The following is a 17,356-nucleotide window of genomic DNA, read 5'->3' on the forward strand; positions in this document are numbered from 1 at the left end:
TACATCGTGGGACGTTACAGATCATCGGAAGGTATGTATATTGTTGGTTTATTATTTTTTCTTTGTTACAGAGCGAGGGTCTTCAGGTGGATTGAGAGAACAATAAAATATTAAAACAACCTTTGTGTTTATTTCATTAAAATACTTTTTAATAATGTGTGTGATTTTTAACCCTTTCATTCAATTAGATTAATAATGGATAGGTGTCATAATTGACGCCTCTCCATTATTAATCTGGCTTAATGCCACCTTACAATAGCAAGGTGACATTAACCCTTCATTACCCCATATCCCACCGCTACACGGGAATGGGAAGAGAGTGGCCAAGTGCCAGAATAGGTGCATCTTCCAGATGTGCCTTTTCAGGGATGGCTGGTGGCAGATGTTTTTAGCCATGGGGGGCCAATAACCAAGCAACCTCTCCAGGCTATTAATATCTGCCCTCAGTCACTGGCTTTACTACTCTGGCGGAGAAAATTGCGCGGGAGCCCACGCCAATTTTTTCCGCCATTTAACCCTTTAATAGCTACAGAGCCCAAATTTTGCACATACTACCAACATTAGTAGTGTGGAATATGCAAAATAAATGGGGATATGAGATGGTTTACTGTAAGTAAACCATGTCTCATATCATGTCGGGTTTAGGAAGGCGAAAGCAAAAGCCGGCAATTGAATTACTGGCTTTAAAGCTATCTAGCGCTGTATTAAATATTAATATATATACATATATGTGTCTTCTGATTATATATATTATACAGTATATATGGTTTTTATTATTTTTTGAGCCCATGGATCCATTGTAAATCCGTATGTTGGTTTTGCAAGCCTGCGAGAAAAACATGCAGTACGGATGCCATGCGTAAAATACGCTGAAACACCCTGCCTACGGAGGAGATACGGACCACTATTTTGGGGACTTTTCAGCGTATTACGGCCGTGATATACGGACTGTATTTTTATACGCTGAGTGTGACGCCAGCCTTAGGCCGCCATTGTTTGAGCAAAGGCGTGGTATATCCTGCTTAAATTACACAGACAGATATAGCACCAAGAGATTCATTCACTGATGTACTAGATAGTCCCATATTGCACTGCCATTGTTAGCATAAATGTGTCATGTGTCTTGCCTTATAGATATCACATATTATATGACATAACTTATAGCAGGCTGCCACAGATAGAATGCACACATATATTGCACATTGCCCATATTCATCATCAAATGTGTCATATATCCTAATATAACGTAATACAAAAAAGAAGAAAAAAAAGAAAAAGATACTCCCCGAGGTGTTGTCCTGGTTCACACAATAAACAGTGGGGTCATGAAGCAAACACACTTGTTTCTCTGGCTTCAAAATAATAAGACCCGCACTCTGTAAAGAGAGGCCAATCCCTCAATTTTACAAAAACTCACATTTTAAGATAGATAGGCATACAACAGTCTCATAGCTCGACGCGGAATACACTGTAAATAATAGGAGGCATATGTAAGCGTTTTATTCGCGTTTTTTTTCTCGCGTTTTTATAGCGAAAAATACTGAACGTGTGCACATGGCCTTACTCTGCAGTCACCAACAAAATGGCTGCTCACTGGGTTCCTGAATCTCATCCTCTCTAATCCCTTAGCAAACACCCAGAAGGGGAGGAGAGGAGACATCACACCCGTCAGCAGACTCCGCCCATAATTACTGCAGTGCAGTAATGTGAGCTAGTTGTACACTAGGTTTTTGTCAAGTTTCATTAGCTGCTCCCCCTAGTGTTTAAAAGTGGAAATGCCAAAACTTTTCAAATTATTTTTCATATGTTACTAAATTATAAACAAATAATATTTTTTAAGAAAATTTAAACATTAATTCTTTACATTTTTTTCAATCGCTGGAAAAACATTTTTTTGATGGCACCTTCCCTTTAATCTTGCAAGGAGACGGCTTTTTCACTTGCAAAACCCCATGATAATATCGCTATGGTTTTACAGGTAAAATGGCTTTTTTCCTGCAAGATAAAGTGATTGTACACTGGGAAATGGTGGAAGAATCGCAGCAGCCTTGTGGAACCGTGTTCTGTCCACCGTTTTGTTGTGTAATCAATCCCTTAAAGGCAATTTGTCAGCATGACTTTGCACTCCAAACTATTTATATGTACATATAGCGCTTTCAAAGACAACTCCAGCAATACCTTTACATGGCCAGTCCATTTCACAATTGCTGAGAAATCAGTGTTTGTATTCATATGTAAATGGCTATGGTAGATATGAAGCCTCTGTCACTCCAGTTCTATTCCCTGACCCAAACACTGCCTTCTCCTCCTGCTTGACTGACAGCGTCTATGATGTGATTTCAGGCAAACGAGCCGTCAGTCGAGGAGGAGGCAGCTCTGGATGAGGAGTAGAGCTGGAGTGAGAGAGGCTTCAGATCTACCATATCCTTTTACATATCAATAGACACGCTGATTTCTCAGGTACGAGCGGACTGGCCATGTAACAATATTGCTGCACTTGTTTTTGAAAGACTCTCATGCCCATTAGTTTGGGGGTGAAGTGCTGCTGATACCCTTTAGAAGCATAATGTATTTAATAATGCTTTTCTGAGAGTATTAATGCTTTTTCTAATAATTCCTTTCTGAATGTATTTAAGGTCTATTTCTGGTGAAAGGAAAGTTAGAAAAAGAAGCAAAGAGAAAGATAAGAAACAAAAATCTTCATCAGAGGATGAGAACAGCAGGGCGCGAAAATCAAGGTCAAGGTGCAGCATGTCTTCTGTCTCGTCTTCATCTCCTGCTAGATCACAGAGCCCTAGTGGTTTATCCGACTCTGGTCTGGGCCTGCAAGAACAGTTGAAACTAAAGGAGAAGAAGGCAAAAAGAGAGATGATGAAAGCAATGGAGGCTCCAGAGGAAAAGCGAGCCAGGCGGCTAGCCAAGAAGGAAGCGAAAGAACGCAAGAAGCGAGAGAAGATGGGCTGGGGTGAGGAGTACATGGGGTACACCAATACAGACAACCCATTTGGAGATAATAACCTGCTGGGCACTTTTATCTGGAGCAAGGTTAGATAACTCCATAATTAAATGTATGTGTTGTATAACAGTATATAATCTTATCTCATCGAAGCTCTTGTGTTTTTATAGGCGCTGGAGAAGAAAGGAATTGGGCACCTCAATGAAAAAGATTTGAAAGATCGGAACAAACTAATCCAGGAAGATAACCGCTTAGAGCTGCAAAAGGTTAGGTTAACATGTATATTAAAACATATTTATATTAGTTTTCTTTAACCCTCTAAGTACTGGGCAATTTTTTTTTTTCTTTGCGCTTCTTTTTTTGCTCTTCCTTCCTCCAAGAGACATTGTACTTTTAACCCCTTCCTGACATGCGCCGTACTGCTCTGCGGCAGATGCATTCCCGCAAACAGCAGTACTACTACAGCGCGGCCCCACGCTCAGCGCCGCGGCAATCGCGTGCGGGTGTCAGCTCACAACCCTCAGCAACGCCCATGATCAGTGACACAAGAGGGGCATTGCACAGGGAGAGGGTTCCCATCGTGCTTCCATCAGGACAACGCAATGCGATCGCGTTGCCTGATGGTCTCCATAGAGTCCCCCGCCCCAAGATGGCCGTAAGGTCCTTCCAGGTCCTGCAGGGAAGGTGGCTTGTGAGCGCCTGCTGGGCGCCCAAAAACAAAAAGCAATTCCTGAATTGCTGGTTTTTGTTCTCTCTCTCTCCCATAGAGAATAGAAAGCGATCAAAATATGTCATGTGCCCGGAAATGGTACTAATAAAAACGTCAGCTCGTCCCGCAAAAAACAAGCCCTCATGACTGTCGGCCGAAATGTGAAAAAATGATAGCTCTCAAAATATGGTAATGTACAATAAAAAGCATCTTTTAGTGTGTGACAGCAGCCAAACATAAAAACCCACTATAAATCTGATATCGCTGTAATTGCAACGATTACGAAGAATAAAGTTGCCTAATCACTTATACTGCACAACGAACGGCGTAAAAATAAATAAAACCAATTCTTCTCCTGCTGTTCATTTTATCATTCTGCCTCCCAAAGATCCGCAGTAAGGCTTGGCACACATTTATTCTGCGCTGAGTGCTTACATCAGAGTTTCCTTATAAATCTCTGAAATACGTGATTCAGAAAGAACCCCCAACGAAAATTCCCTATAATGTAGCACTGTGGATGACTTAGGACCTGTGATCTGGTGGTGTCTGTCTTTTTAGGATTGCATTAAAGTGCCGTTGGCCACAGTTTTGTGCACTTCTCAAAAAAGGAGACCGCTGAACAGAGGCCAGATGGAGTCCAGAGTAAATCTGCTACCTCATTATAGTGAATGGTTCCCTCTGGGGTTTCATCTGAATCATGTCTCTGAGTTTTAGATAGAAACCCCAAAGTAAGTGCTCAAAGTAGTCTTGTAGCTGTTTCTGTTCTGACCCAGAGTCAGATAGCCAGATCACCAGTGAGGTCACATTGTGAAGTTACACCCTTCATTGACCAACGTGCTTGGAGAAAAAGGAAACTGCACACAGCTTGTGAGCAAGTCACTTTATATGATTTAATGGAACAAGAAGCAGTATTTTATACCATTTACAGCAAATGTAGCTCATGTAGCAAACCCTAACCACACCCCTAACCCTGACACAACCGTAAATGTAATCCAAACCCTAACTTTAGCCCCAACCCTAGCCCTAACCCAGGGCCGGACTGGGACTAAAATTCAGCCCTGGCATTTGAAGTTACACAGGCCCACTTGTCGCATGGTGACTGTATAATATCTTTGTACACTTGTAGGTTACAAGAAGTGATGGGAGTGTAACACGACTATAGAACAGAATTACAGCTGTATCCAGCATTACAGCTCAGTCCCCATAGAATGTAATGCAGCCAGTCCCCATAGAATGTAATGCAGCCAGTCCCTATAGAATGTAATGCAGCACAGCCCCCATAGAATGTAATGCAGCACAGCCCCCATAGAATGTAATGCGGCACAGCCCCCATAGAATGTAATACAGCACAGCCCTCATAGAATGTAATACAGCACAGCCCCCATAGAATGTAATGCAGCACAGCCCCCATAGAATGTAATGCAGCACAGCCCCATAGAATGTAATGCAGCACAGCCCCCATAGAATGTAATGCAGCCAGCCCCCATAGAATGTAATACAGCCAGCCCCCATAGAATGTAATACAGCCAGCCCCCATAGAATGTAATACAGCCAGCCCCCATAGAATGTAATGCAGCCAGCCCCCATAGAATGTAATGCAGCACAGCCCCATAGAATGTAATGCAGCACAGCCCCCATAGAATGTAATGCAGCACAGCCCCCATAGAATGTAATGCAGCACAGCCCCCATAGAATGTAATGCAGCCAGCCCCCATAGAATGTAATGCAGCCAGCCCCCATAGAATGTAATGCAGCCAGCCCCCTTAGAATGTAATGCAGCCATGCCATGTAATAATAATAAAAACACTGACTCTACTCACCTTTCCTCTTGCCCCGCGCTGCTCCAGCCTCCGGTCTCAGCAGCTGCAGTCTGCCCGCCCGGTCACACAGCAGGTGCGCGATGATATGACGTCATCGCGCACCCGCAGTGTAAACGGCAGACAGAGCGGGGAGTGATGGGAGAGGGAGCGACAGCAGACGCGCTCTCCCCATCATTGCATTCAACTGTACCGGCGTCTATGACGCCGGTATAGTTGAATGCGGGGCCGGCCCGGGAGTGTGCCGACAGCGGGGGGAGTGTGCTGACAGCGGCACACTCGAGCGGCCCACTACTGCCATCGGCCCTTCTGGCATTTGCCAGAACTGCCCGATGGCCAGTCCGGCCCTGCCCTAACCCCTAACCCTAGCCCTAACCCTAGCCCTAATGGGAAAATGGAAATAAATACATTTTTTTTTTTTTTTTTAAATTTATGTTTCCCTAACGAAGGGGGTGATTTAGGGGGGTTTGATTTACTTTTATAGCAGGTTTTTTAGTGGATTTTTATGATTGGCAGCTGTCACACACTATAAGACGCTTTTTATTGCAAAAAATAATTTTTGTGTTACCACATTTTGAGACCTATAATTTTTCCATATTTTGGTCCAGAGTCATGTGAGGTCTTGTTTTTTGCGGGACGAGTTGACGTTTTTATTGGTACCATTTTTGGGCATGTGACATTTTTTGATCGCTTTTTATTCCGATTTTTGTGAGGCAGAATGACCAAAATCCAGCTATTCATGAATTTCTTTTTTTTGGGGGGGGTTTTTTTTTTTTTTTACTTTTCTACTTTGCCCCAGGGGCGGACATCACAGTAAAGTGACAGATCGCTGATCTGACACTTTGCTGTGCACTGTGCCAGATCAGCGATCTGACATGCACAGCAGGGAGGCTTCCCGGCACCTGCTCTGAGCAGGCGCTGGTAAGCCACCTCCCTGCAGGACCCAGATGCAGCCCCGCGGCCATTTTGGATCCGGGCCTGCAGGGAGGAGGAGGTAAGAGACCCTCGCAGCAACGCGATCACATCGCGTTGCTCCGAGGGTCTCAGGGAAGCACGCAGGGAGCCCCCTCCCTGCCCGATGGTTCGCTGTACCGCCAAAACACTGCGATCATGTTTGATCGCAGTGTGTCGGGGGTTAATGTGCCGGGGGGCGGTCCGTGACCGCTCCTGGCACATGGTGCCGGATGTCAGCTGCAATAGATCGCACTGGACGTACTATTCCGTCCTTGGGAAGTAAGGCCCACCCCACATGGACGGAATAGTACATCCAATGGCAGAAAGGGGTTAAAGGCAAAATATTAACCCTTCTATATCAGTAGCGCGCTGGATAAATGTGATCCCAAACATTATGTAAAATGTTTCCAATAAAAGCTTCAACTCAATCCACAGAAAAAGCAAGTCCCTACTCAGGTCTGTCATCTGTTAACGGAAATATAGGGGGCTTTCACGTTACTTGTAGCACAAAGGTGCTGGAAAAGCGAAATGGCTCCTCGCTCCCCAAAAGAAATTCAGCAAATTCAGCAAATTCTCTGCTCCCAATTCCAAATGCCCCCCGTGCCTTCTGAGCTCCAGTGTGCCTAAACCACGTTTAGCGCCTACGTTTGGTATTTCTGTAGTGATGAGAGCCCCCCTAATTTACAGGTCTGTGTCTCAAGAAGCACAGGTTTGGCATAACGTACTGCTCACTGCAACGTACTGGTCACTATAACGGCACTTAGCAATTTTCACTCAGCAACATCCAGTGCTGCTTGTTTCTGGAAAACACCCATGAAGTCAAAATCGTCACTACACCTGTAGATAAGTTCCCAAAGGGGTATAATTTCCAGATTGGGGTCACTTGAGGAGGGATTCTGCTTTTCTAGCACGTAGGGGCTCTTTATATCTGCAAACTATTCTAGGAAAATCTGCGCTCCAGGAGGCAAATGGCGCTCCATCCCTCCCGAGTGTCTCTATGGCAAAGTAGTACTGTAAAGCCACATATGGAGTATTGCCACGTTCCGTAGAAATTGTGGGACAAATTCTGGTGCAATTTTACTCTTTTCCCAGTGGGAAAATGTAAAACTTAGGGCTAACACACAATCTTGGTGGTAAAAATGTAAATTATTTTTTCTTCATTGCACAATGGTATAAAAGTGACACGCCTGTGATGTCAATATAAGCACTGCACCCTTAGATTAATTCATTGAGCGGATTAATTGGTAAGAGGGCACTTATAGGGGATTCTGCTGTTCTGGTACCTCAGGGGTTCTGCCAATGTAACATGGCACCCTCAAACCAGTGCAGCAAAGTCTGCACTCTAATATGGCGCTACTTCCCTTCTTAGCTTTGCACTGTGCTTCAAAAGTAGTTTTTCACCACATATGGGGTATTAGTGAACTTAGGATAAACTGCACAAGAAACTTTGGGGTCCATTTCTCCTTTTACCCTTGTGAAAATACAAAATGTGTAGCTAAAAACGTTTTTTTTGTGGGAAAAATGTGTTTTGTTTGTTTTTCACAGCTTAACGTTATAAACCCGGGGGGTTCAAGGTGCTCAGGGCACATCTAGAAAAGCTCCTAGTTTCCAAGATAGTGTCATTTGTGGGGGGGTTCCACTGTTTGGCACATCAGGGGCTCTTCAAATGTGACATGGCGTCCGCCAATTGTTCCATCAAAGTTTGCATTCAAAAAAGTCAAATGACGCTCCTTCCCTTCCGAGCTCTTCTGTGCGCCCAAACAGTAGTATTCCTCCACATATTGGGTATCAGCTTACTCAGGAGAAATTGCACAACAAATTGTATGGAGCAATTTGTCTTGTTACCGTAATGAAAATGCAAAACTTGAGCTAAAAAAGATTTATCTAGGAAAAGTTTGATTTTCCCCCCTCCACGGGTTAACGTTATAAACTTCTATGAAGCACCTGTGGATTCAAGGTGCTCCATAGACATCTAGATAAGTTTCCTAAGGGGTCTAGTTTCCAAAATGGTGTCACTTGTGGGGGGTTTCCACTGTTTAAGCACATCAGGAGCTCTCCAGACACGACATGGCATCCGCCAATTACACTATGTAACACAATTTTTGTTCCTGGCTTCCAAGTGTAATATTTCAACTGCTTATGTTTAAAGACTATGGAAAAACGACTACATTCAGCACAAGCTTTGATTTTAGAACCACATGCCAGAAAAATTTCGCATTTGTGACAAAAAAAGGAAATTACGGTATATTTTCGTTCATGCAGTCTGAGTGATTTTTGACTGTCTTTGTCTATTTACCATGCAAGTGTTGTTTTTATCAAAGATCCAGAAAAAAGCATTTTTTCTAGATTTGCGAGTGTACTGCAAATTGTTTTCTCGAAAGCCCACAAATGTAGTCCCCCATCATGTTTTTGTTATACTGTCCCTGGTAACGACCAATAAATCTTGATGAAAGCGCTCGTCTTGCTCCTCTGAGTAAGCTCCCATTTTCTCCTTGAACTTGTGAAGATGAGCGTCAAGGATATGGACTTTGAGAGACATTCTGCATCCCATTATGGCGTAATTCTTTCTGAGAGTCTGAACCAACTGCACATAGGTTTCAGCCTTGTGATTACCCAGGAAGCCATGAACCACTGCAACGTAACTGGTACATGCTGCTTTCTCCGTCCTGTTCAGCAGCTTGGCAAACTTGTCACATTCTATGATCTTCATGATCTGCGGTCCGACAGGCCCACGAAGATACCAGCCTTGACCTTTGCCTCCAACAGCTTTGGAAAGAGATTTTGAAGGTTCTTGAAAGCTGCTGACTCCTTGTCAAGAGCCGTGAAAAATGGCTTGATGAGGCCTAACTTGATGTGCTGTGGTGGCATCAGCACCTTCAGAGAACTACAAAGAAATTTTACCACTATCATAAAATTCAATATGTCACAATAAACAATCTCAGAATCAACGGGATTTGTTGAAGTGTTCCAGAGTTATGACCTCATTTTTTTCAAACCCCCGAAGGAAAGGAAGTGTCCATATTCTTCTCCATCACAGGGATGTTTTCCAAACATGGTCTTCTTGGATTTATATCCTGGGAGGGGGTTAGTTGAGGACTGTTACCCCTCTCTCTATTTGAGCCATTTGAAGCTTGAAATCTCTCTCCTCTCGGCTTTCTTCAGCCTTTGTCTCATCCCAGTCCCGGCGTTCTGCAGCCTCTCGATACTGTAGAATAAGCTGCAGGTGCAGATTGGGATCACTTGTTCCCAGCTGTTGTAAGGCCATTTGTAAAGTTCATTTGCTTCTCCGCACTCGCATTACGGACACCTCCAGAAGGTATCTCCGTTGCAAGAACTGGCATTGCTGGGCCGCTCCGAGGTGGACTCTTTCTTTGGCCAGGTGCTTCAGTATTTTGCTCTGTCCTGCTCAACCAAGGCGCGTATCAGCAGTTCCTTGGATTTGTTGGTGGTCTCTATTCCTCTCTGCTCACAGAGGGCGATCGGAGCCTCCTTGCTCTGCTTGTACAGGGCTGCCATATCAATAATTACCCTTTTGCCAAAGAAACACGGGGACTGGAAACTGTTTGCAAGTATGTCTAAGTTGAACCTTGTAGAACTGGTGCACTCCTCGCAAGGATACCAATTGTTTAGTACAGTGAATAATTGCGTAAACCATACACTAATTCTCTAATAGAAATTCTATCCCACTGCTGCCACCAATTTGTCGGGTACCCGCTTCTCTGCACATGACATGGGGTTGCCCTTGCAAGGGTTAATCTACTCTCAATCCAGCATTCAACCTCTGGGAGCATAAATCACACCCTGACACAGACCACGCTACCCTGCTTCTCACACGCTGCCACCACTCACCGAACACACGAGTAGTACCGGAAGTACTACTACTAATGTCTGCCAGGATCATACACTCTAAGGCTATGGATTCTTTTAGAGCATACAAGGTTCAAACTTATTTAAGTTTTTTAAGCTTTAATAGAAAAGGTACAGTGCTTAGAATAAAAGGGTATAAAACATATGGAAATAAAGTGACATACAAATATACAAAACAGTTATTAAATACTAGATGGTAGCCCGATTCTAACGCATCGGGTATTCTAGCATATGTATGTATGTACATCGCGCTTAGCACAGCCCACGCAGTGTATCTAGCACAGCCCACGCAGTGTATCTAGCACAGCCCACGCAGTGTATCTAGCACAGCCCACGTAATATATATAGCAGTGTGGGCACCATATCCCTGTTTAAAAAAAAAAAGAAAAGAAAAAATGGTTATATACTCACCTTCCGGCGTCCAGCGATGCTGTGCCGATGCGCGCGATGCTGCCGCCAGCTTCCGTTTCCAGTGATGCATTGCGAAATTACCTAGATGACTTAGCGGTCTCGTGCATCGGTGGCTGCTGCTGGCGGCAGCATCGCGCATCAGTGGACGTCGGAACGTGAGAATAGCACAATTTTTTTTTTGTTTTTTTTTTTTAAATTATTTTTAACATTATATCTTTTTACTATTGATGCTGCATAGGCAGCATCAATAGTAAAAAGTTGGTCCGGGATGGGGCGACACACTGGCACTGACTGGAGGGGAGTAGGGAGGGAGCACTGACTGGAGGACCAATCAGTGACGCGGGATTTCCGTGACAGACGGAAGTACACCTTAGACGATTCTAGACTTTGCAGTCTGATATTCTGTTCCTTGAGGGGGGAGGGAGTATGAAATGGATCACATCAGCTTGGATGCCCTCAATCTGTGAACAACTTTGTGTGTAGGGCCCAAGTTACAGGCTTAGCCTGGAAATCAGATTTTTAGACCAGCCTGTCATGTTAATATTCTGATTCCTGGTTTGTGAGTGGACCATGGCTACTTCCCAATGAATACATTTTTTTTCCCGTCTAATTGCTCTTTGTCGTAACTTTTCTTTCCCATGGTAAATAGAAAGTGTCAGGCTGCGCTAGGTCCCATTTGGCATCTTCCTTCAAAGGCATCAGAAAGTGGGAAATGGGGTCAAGATAACATAGGTTATGACTAGTGATGAGCGAGTATACTCGTTGCTCGAGTGATCTCCGAGCATTTGTTAGTGCTCGGAGATTTAGATTTCGTCTCGCCTCAGCTGCATGATTTACGCTGCTAGACAGGCTGAATACATGTGAGGAATGCCTGTTAGGGAATCCCCACATGTATTCAGGCTGTCCAGCAGCCGTAAATCAGCTGAGGCGAGACGAAACCTAAATCTCCGAGCACCAACAAATATTCGGAGATCACCCGAGCGTGCTCGGGAAAACCCGAGCAACAAGTATACTCAGTCATCACTAGTTATGACCTTTGTGAAGAGCTGAAGCCTAAAAACAGATGCTAATTTATGGTATTGCCGGTCATACATCCATACAAATACATATTTTCACTACACTGACTCTATTCAGTAAAAAAAGTACTGTAGTAGACGCTGATTACTACGGCATATTTTTACTGTCCCTAATCTACACTGTGTGCAGAATTATTAGGCATGATCACATGATACTTTTTATACATGTTGTCCTACTCCAAGCTGTTCAGGCCTGAGAGCCAACTACCAATTAAGTAAATCAGGTGATGTGCATCTCTGTAATGAGGGGTGTTGTCTAATGACATCAACACCCTATATAAGGTGTGCTTAATTATTAGGTAGCTTCCTTTCCTTTAGCAAAATGGGTCAGAAGAAAGATTAGACGGGCTCTGAAAAGTCCAAAATTGTGAGATGTCTTGCAGAGGGATGCAGCAGTCTTGAAATTGCCACACTTTTGAAGCGTGATCACCGAACAATCAAGCGTTTCATGGCAAATAGAAAACAGGGTCGCAAGAAGCGTGTTGGGCAAAAAAGGCGCAAAATAACTGCCCAAGAATTGAGGAAAATCAAGCATGAAGCTCCCAAGATGCCATTTGCCACCAGTTTTGCCATATTTTATAGCTGCAACGTTATTGGAGTAACAAAAAGCACAAGGTGTGCGATACTCAGGGACAAGGCCAAGGCAAGGAAGGCTGAAAAACTACCACCTTTGAACAAGAAACATAAACTAAAACGTCAAGACTGGGCCAAGAGATATCTTAAGACTGACTTTTCAAAGGTTTTATGGACTGATGAAATGAGTGTGACTCTTGATGGGCCAGATGGATGGGCCAGAGGCTGGATCAGTAAAGGGCAGAGAGCTCCACTCCGAGTCAGACGTGAGCCAGGTGGAGGTGGGGTGGCATGGGTTGGTATCATCAAAGATGAACTTGTGGGACCTTTTCGGGTTGAGGATGGAGTGAAGCTCAACTCCCAGACCTACTGCCAGTTTCTGGAAGACAATTTCAAGCAGTGGTACAGGAAGAAGTCGGAATCGTTGAAGAAAAACATGATTTTCATGCAGGACAATGCTCCATCACATGCCTCCAACTACTCCACAGCGTGGCTGGCCAGTAAAGGTCTCAAAGAAGAAAAAATAATGACGTGGCCCCCTTGTTCACGTGATCTGAACCCCATAGAGAACCTGTGGTCCCTCATAAAATGGGAGATCTATAGGGAGGGAAAACTGTACACCTCTCGAAACAGTGTCTGGGAGGCTGTGGTGGCTGCTGCACGCAATGTTGATCGTAAACAGATCAAGCAACTGACAGAATCTATGTATGGAAGGCTGTTGAATGTCACCATAAAGAAAGGTGGCTATATTGGTCACTAATTTTTACGGCTTTTGTTTTTGCATGTCAGAAATGTTTATTTCTAAATTTTGTGCAGTGATATTGGTTTACCTGGTGAAAATAAACAAGTGAGATGGGAATATATTTGGTTTTTATTAAGTTGCCTAATAATTCTGCACAGTAATAGTTACCTGCACAAACAGATATCCTCCTAAGATAGCCAAATCTAAAAAAAAACACTCCAACTTCCAAAAATATTAAGCTTTGATATTTGAGTCTTTTGGGTTGATTGAGAACATAGTTGTTGATCAATAATAAAAATAATCTTCTAAAATACAACTTGCCTAATAATTCTGCACACAGTGTAGTCATTCAATTCTTTTTTTCCCCACAAAAACAAATTGAGGCTGATCAGTGATGTGCGTCACCGACCATCTCTCAACAGCTGTTGCACGAGCGGATGTGGTGCAAAAAGGGGGCAAAAAAATAGGCAGGACAAAAAAAAAAGTCCTGGTCAAAAGCGGGCACTTGTGTCAATCACCGATGTGTGTCTGATCAGCAGCTGCAAGACACACACATGGAGAAGGTGCAAAGAGGGGGAGGGGGGGGAGAAAATCCTGGAAAACGGCAAGTATAAGTGCCGATCAGTGATTTCCGTCACTAATCAGTGCTCGGTGGCAGAAAGTGGGTTAGGGGGATTAGTAAAATCAAGGTTCAGGAAAGGATCGGGAACGTTTTCTTTCTGGAGAAGCAGCAGCCACACCAGCAGTGATGGCACAGGCTTCAAAATGTCTGTGGCACCACAAGGCCCAGAACAGTGGGACAGAACAGCACTATGACTGCTCTGCACATGTCCATAGCTAGAATGAGGAAGTGCAGGGCCGTCATTCTGAGGTCAGATTGTGTCTGTGCACTTAGATTGTACGATCATCATCATCCGATAGCACCAATCTGAGCTGGGCCTGGTGATGCTGGCTTTGCTAGGCTCCAACCTATGATCCTTGCTGTTACAGCACCGATCATAGGCTAGACATCAGTGTTTCAGAAACTCTGAAAACGCTGTGATTGGCTGAATTCCTTCGATTGTAGTTGCGGGGGGTGAGTGCCGACAAAACCGTTCCTTGACGATGAGCCCAGGTGCCCTGCTGTTAGAAACAGCAGGCACCTTAATGTGATCACCACGACTGCAGTCGTGGGTTTTCATTTTAAACATGATGTACCTAGTACGTCCAAGATCTAGAAGTCACTCCCTTCCATGATGTAGGTTTGTCCAAGGTCGTGAAGGGGTTAAAAGCAACCTTCAGGCCGGATTACAGCCCCCACCCTATTTAAATCTGCATGCAGGTCTACAGAGACAAGTCCATCAAGACCTTTGCGTGGCCAGTCTCCTTCCCCATTACTGAGAAATCATTGTTTGTATTGATATGTAAATGAGATTATATACCTGACTCCTGTGTCACTCCAGGTCTATTCCCTGCCCATATCTGCCTCTTCCTGCTTGACTGATGGCTCCTTTGCCTGAAATCACATAGCATAGAGGCTGTCAGTCATGTAGGAGGAGGAATAGGCACTGGATGGGAAATGGAACTAGAAAGGATAGAGGCTTCAGATCTTCAGCCTTATTTACTTATCAATATAAACACTGATTTCTCAGTAATGGTGGAATGGACTGGCCATATAAAGATGTTGGTGGACTTGTCTTTGAAAGAGCTACATGTGCATATAAATTGTTGGACGGGTGAAATTCCACTGACCGATTCTCTTTGATTTTCATTTTTTTCCCCCAGAATTACCCAGCAGTCTGGAGTGTCTGTTTCTTGGGCTGTTATAATAAATATTATTTCTTTTATGAAGGTTAAGCAACTAAGGTTAGAAAGGGAGAGAGAAAAAGCCATGCGAGAACAAGAACTGGAGATGCTGCAACGAGAAAAGGAGGCCGAACACTTTAAGACCTGGGAGGAGCAAGAAGACAACTTTCATCTTCATCAGGCAAAACTGCGGTGGGTACCAACTTAGGTTAATGATACATTAGCATTTCTGAACATCCTACATTCTAACCTGAACTGCGGCATTTGTCACTAAATAACATGATGTAACCCCTTAACGACCGCCGATACGCCTTTTCACACTGGCAGTTAAGGGTACTTATTCCTCAGCGCCACTTTTTAACGGTTCTGAGAAATAAGGGTATAGCGCCCCCCAGCATCGGAAAATCTCCAGGGTCTCATCTGATAGTTGAGACCCTGGACATTTTCAAATGAGGGATGGTTTTTATGGTCCCCTATCACATGAAAAAAAAAATCCAATTTAAAATACAATTCTCTTTCCTCTGATATGATCTAACATATCAGAGAAGAAAGAAATGGGGTTCTAGAGCCACCTAGTATCTCGGCCATTCCCCATGCCCCCTCCTGCTCCGGCCCTCCATGTCATCTTCATGGGAAAAAAATGGGGGACACAATGCGAATGCCGGGATCTGCCGTCCGGTACCTGGCAACAATAGGAAATTCAGATTCTTTCCTTTTGATCACTGTGATAGGTTCAATCAGTAATCAAAATAAAAAAAAAATAGAAAACCAAATCCCCTTTGTCACGCTCTTAGTTAGACAAAAAAAAATTTTTTTATAATTTTTATCTGTTCTTTGTGGTTGGGATTAGAATTAGGGGTTTTTCAAAAGTAAAAAAAAAATGGCAATATGATGGCTAGTATTGAGCGCAAGTGCTGCCCGATACCACATCCACTTGGCTTCGGTTGTTGCTCCTGGCTATATGTAAACATAGAAATTTCCCTTGCAGAATGTTGTTTTTTATTGTTATAATTAAAGATATATTTTAAGTACTTCAGTGTTTATGCTTCCTTGTCCCTATGATTTCGTAAGGGATTTTGTTTTATATGAAGTACAATGTCACGAAAAAACAGTCAGTAGGATTTGTTAAAGCATTCCAGAGTTATAACCTCATAAAGTGACAGTGGTCAGAATTGTAAAAATTTGGCCTGGTCATGAAGGTCAAAATTGGCTTGGTCACGAAGGGGTTAATGGATTTCTTATTTCTATCTTTCAAAAACAGATCTAAAATACGCATTAGGGATGGGCGTGCAAAACCCATAGATCTGCTGGCCAAGTACATCAGTGCTGAAGATGATGATTTGGCTGTTGAAATGCATGAACCTTACACTTTCCTAACTGGACTAACAGCCTCTGATCTTGAGGACTTGCTGGAAGACATTCAGGTGAGTTGTTTTTTTTTTACCTTAGTACAGGCAAGGCTAGGTTAATTTACATTTAGACAGAAAAATGTAAATATTTATTACTTACTATATGTTGACTTTCTAGATCTACATGGAGTTGGAGCAGGGGAAGAATGTGGACTTTTGGAGAGACATGACCACAATCACAGAGGATGAAATTTCTAAACTGCGCAAGCTAGAGTCATCTGGCAAGGGACCAGGTAAGGGCAATTTGTGTTACATGATTCATTTATCGTATTTTTTTGTACTAATAAGGCGCGCCTTACTATAAGGTGCATCCTGGTTTAGACTGCAGAAAATAGGGAAATAATTTTTCCTTTTAATTAAAACTTCCCTGGTGATGTAAAGTGGAAGGGTCATTATCACTAATTTTAATGTCCTAGGGTAGAATAGGGAGGTAATAAATCTATTCTTAGCATCTGTCTGCAGTGTTATACACACAACACAGGTCTGCTACATATGCACATATACATAACTCACAGCTCTGCTACATGTGCATATATAGACTCACAGCTCAGCTACGTGTGTGTGTGTGTGTGTATATAGACTCACAGCTCTGCTACATGTGTGTATATATAGACACAGCTCTGCTACATGCGCATGGGTAGACATACCGGCTCTGCTACATGCGCATGTGTAGACATATCGGCCCTACTACATGCGCATGTGTAGACATTCTGGCTCTGCTACATATGCGCATGTGTAGACATTCTGGCTCTGCTACATATGCGCATGTGTAGACATTCCGGCTCTGCTACACGCGCATGTGTAGACGTACCGGCTCTGCTACATGCGCATGTGTAGACATACCAACTCTGCTACATGCGCATGTGTAGACATAGCGGCTCTGCTACATGCGCATGTTTAGACACAAACACACTATACGGTACCGCATCTTGCACTTCCTGATCGGCATCTGTACAGAGGCTCCTGCAGCAGAGCAGTTGCACGACCTTCCACTTGATTAAATCAAGCACCTTTCAAGTCATGTGATCAGTCACATGACCTGAAAGTTCCTGGAATT

The 17,356-nt window shown here is 43.6% G+C and overlaps 1 protein-coding gene across 2 annotated transcripts in view; it reads left to right on the forward strand.

Moving 5' to 3' along the window:
• CACTIN (cactin, spliceosome C complex subunit) overlaps positions 1 to 17,356 on the forward strand; it is a 67,615-nt gene that overhangs the window by 23,317 nt on the left and 26,942 nt on the right. For both annotated transcript variants that reach the window (XM_069740622.1, XM_069740623.1), the window contains exons 2-6: positions 2,637 to 3,045; positions 3,127 to 3,222; positions 14,937 to 15,082; positions 16,152 to 16,314; positions 16,418 to 16,532. In XM_069740622.1, coding sequence (XP_069596723.1) covers positions 2,637 to 3,045; positions 3,127 to 3,222; positions 14,937 to 15,082; positions 16,152 to 16,314; positions 16,418 to 16,532 — 929 coding nt within the window. The remainder of the gene's footprint in view (positions 1 to 2,636; positions 3,046 to 3,126; positions 3,223 to 14,936; positions 15,083 to 16,151; positions 16,315 to 16,417; positions 16,533 to 17,356) is intronic.

The sequence above is a fragment of the Ranitomeya imitator genome, chromosome 1, assembly GCF_032444005.1.
Source record: "Ranitomeya imitator isolate aRanImi1 chromosome 1, aRanImi1.pri, whole genome shotgun sequence".
NCBI classification, from domain to species: Eukaryota; Metazoa; Chordata; class Amphibia; order Anura; family Dendrobatidae; genus Ranitomeya; species Ranitomeya imitator.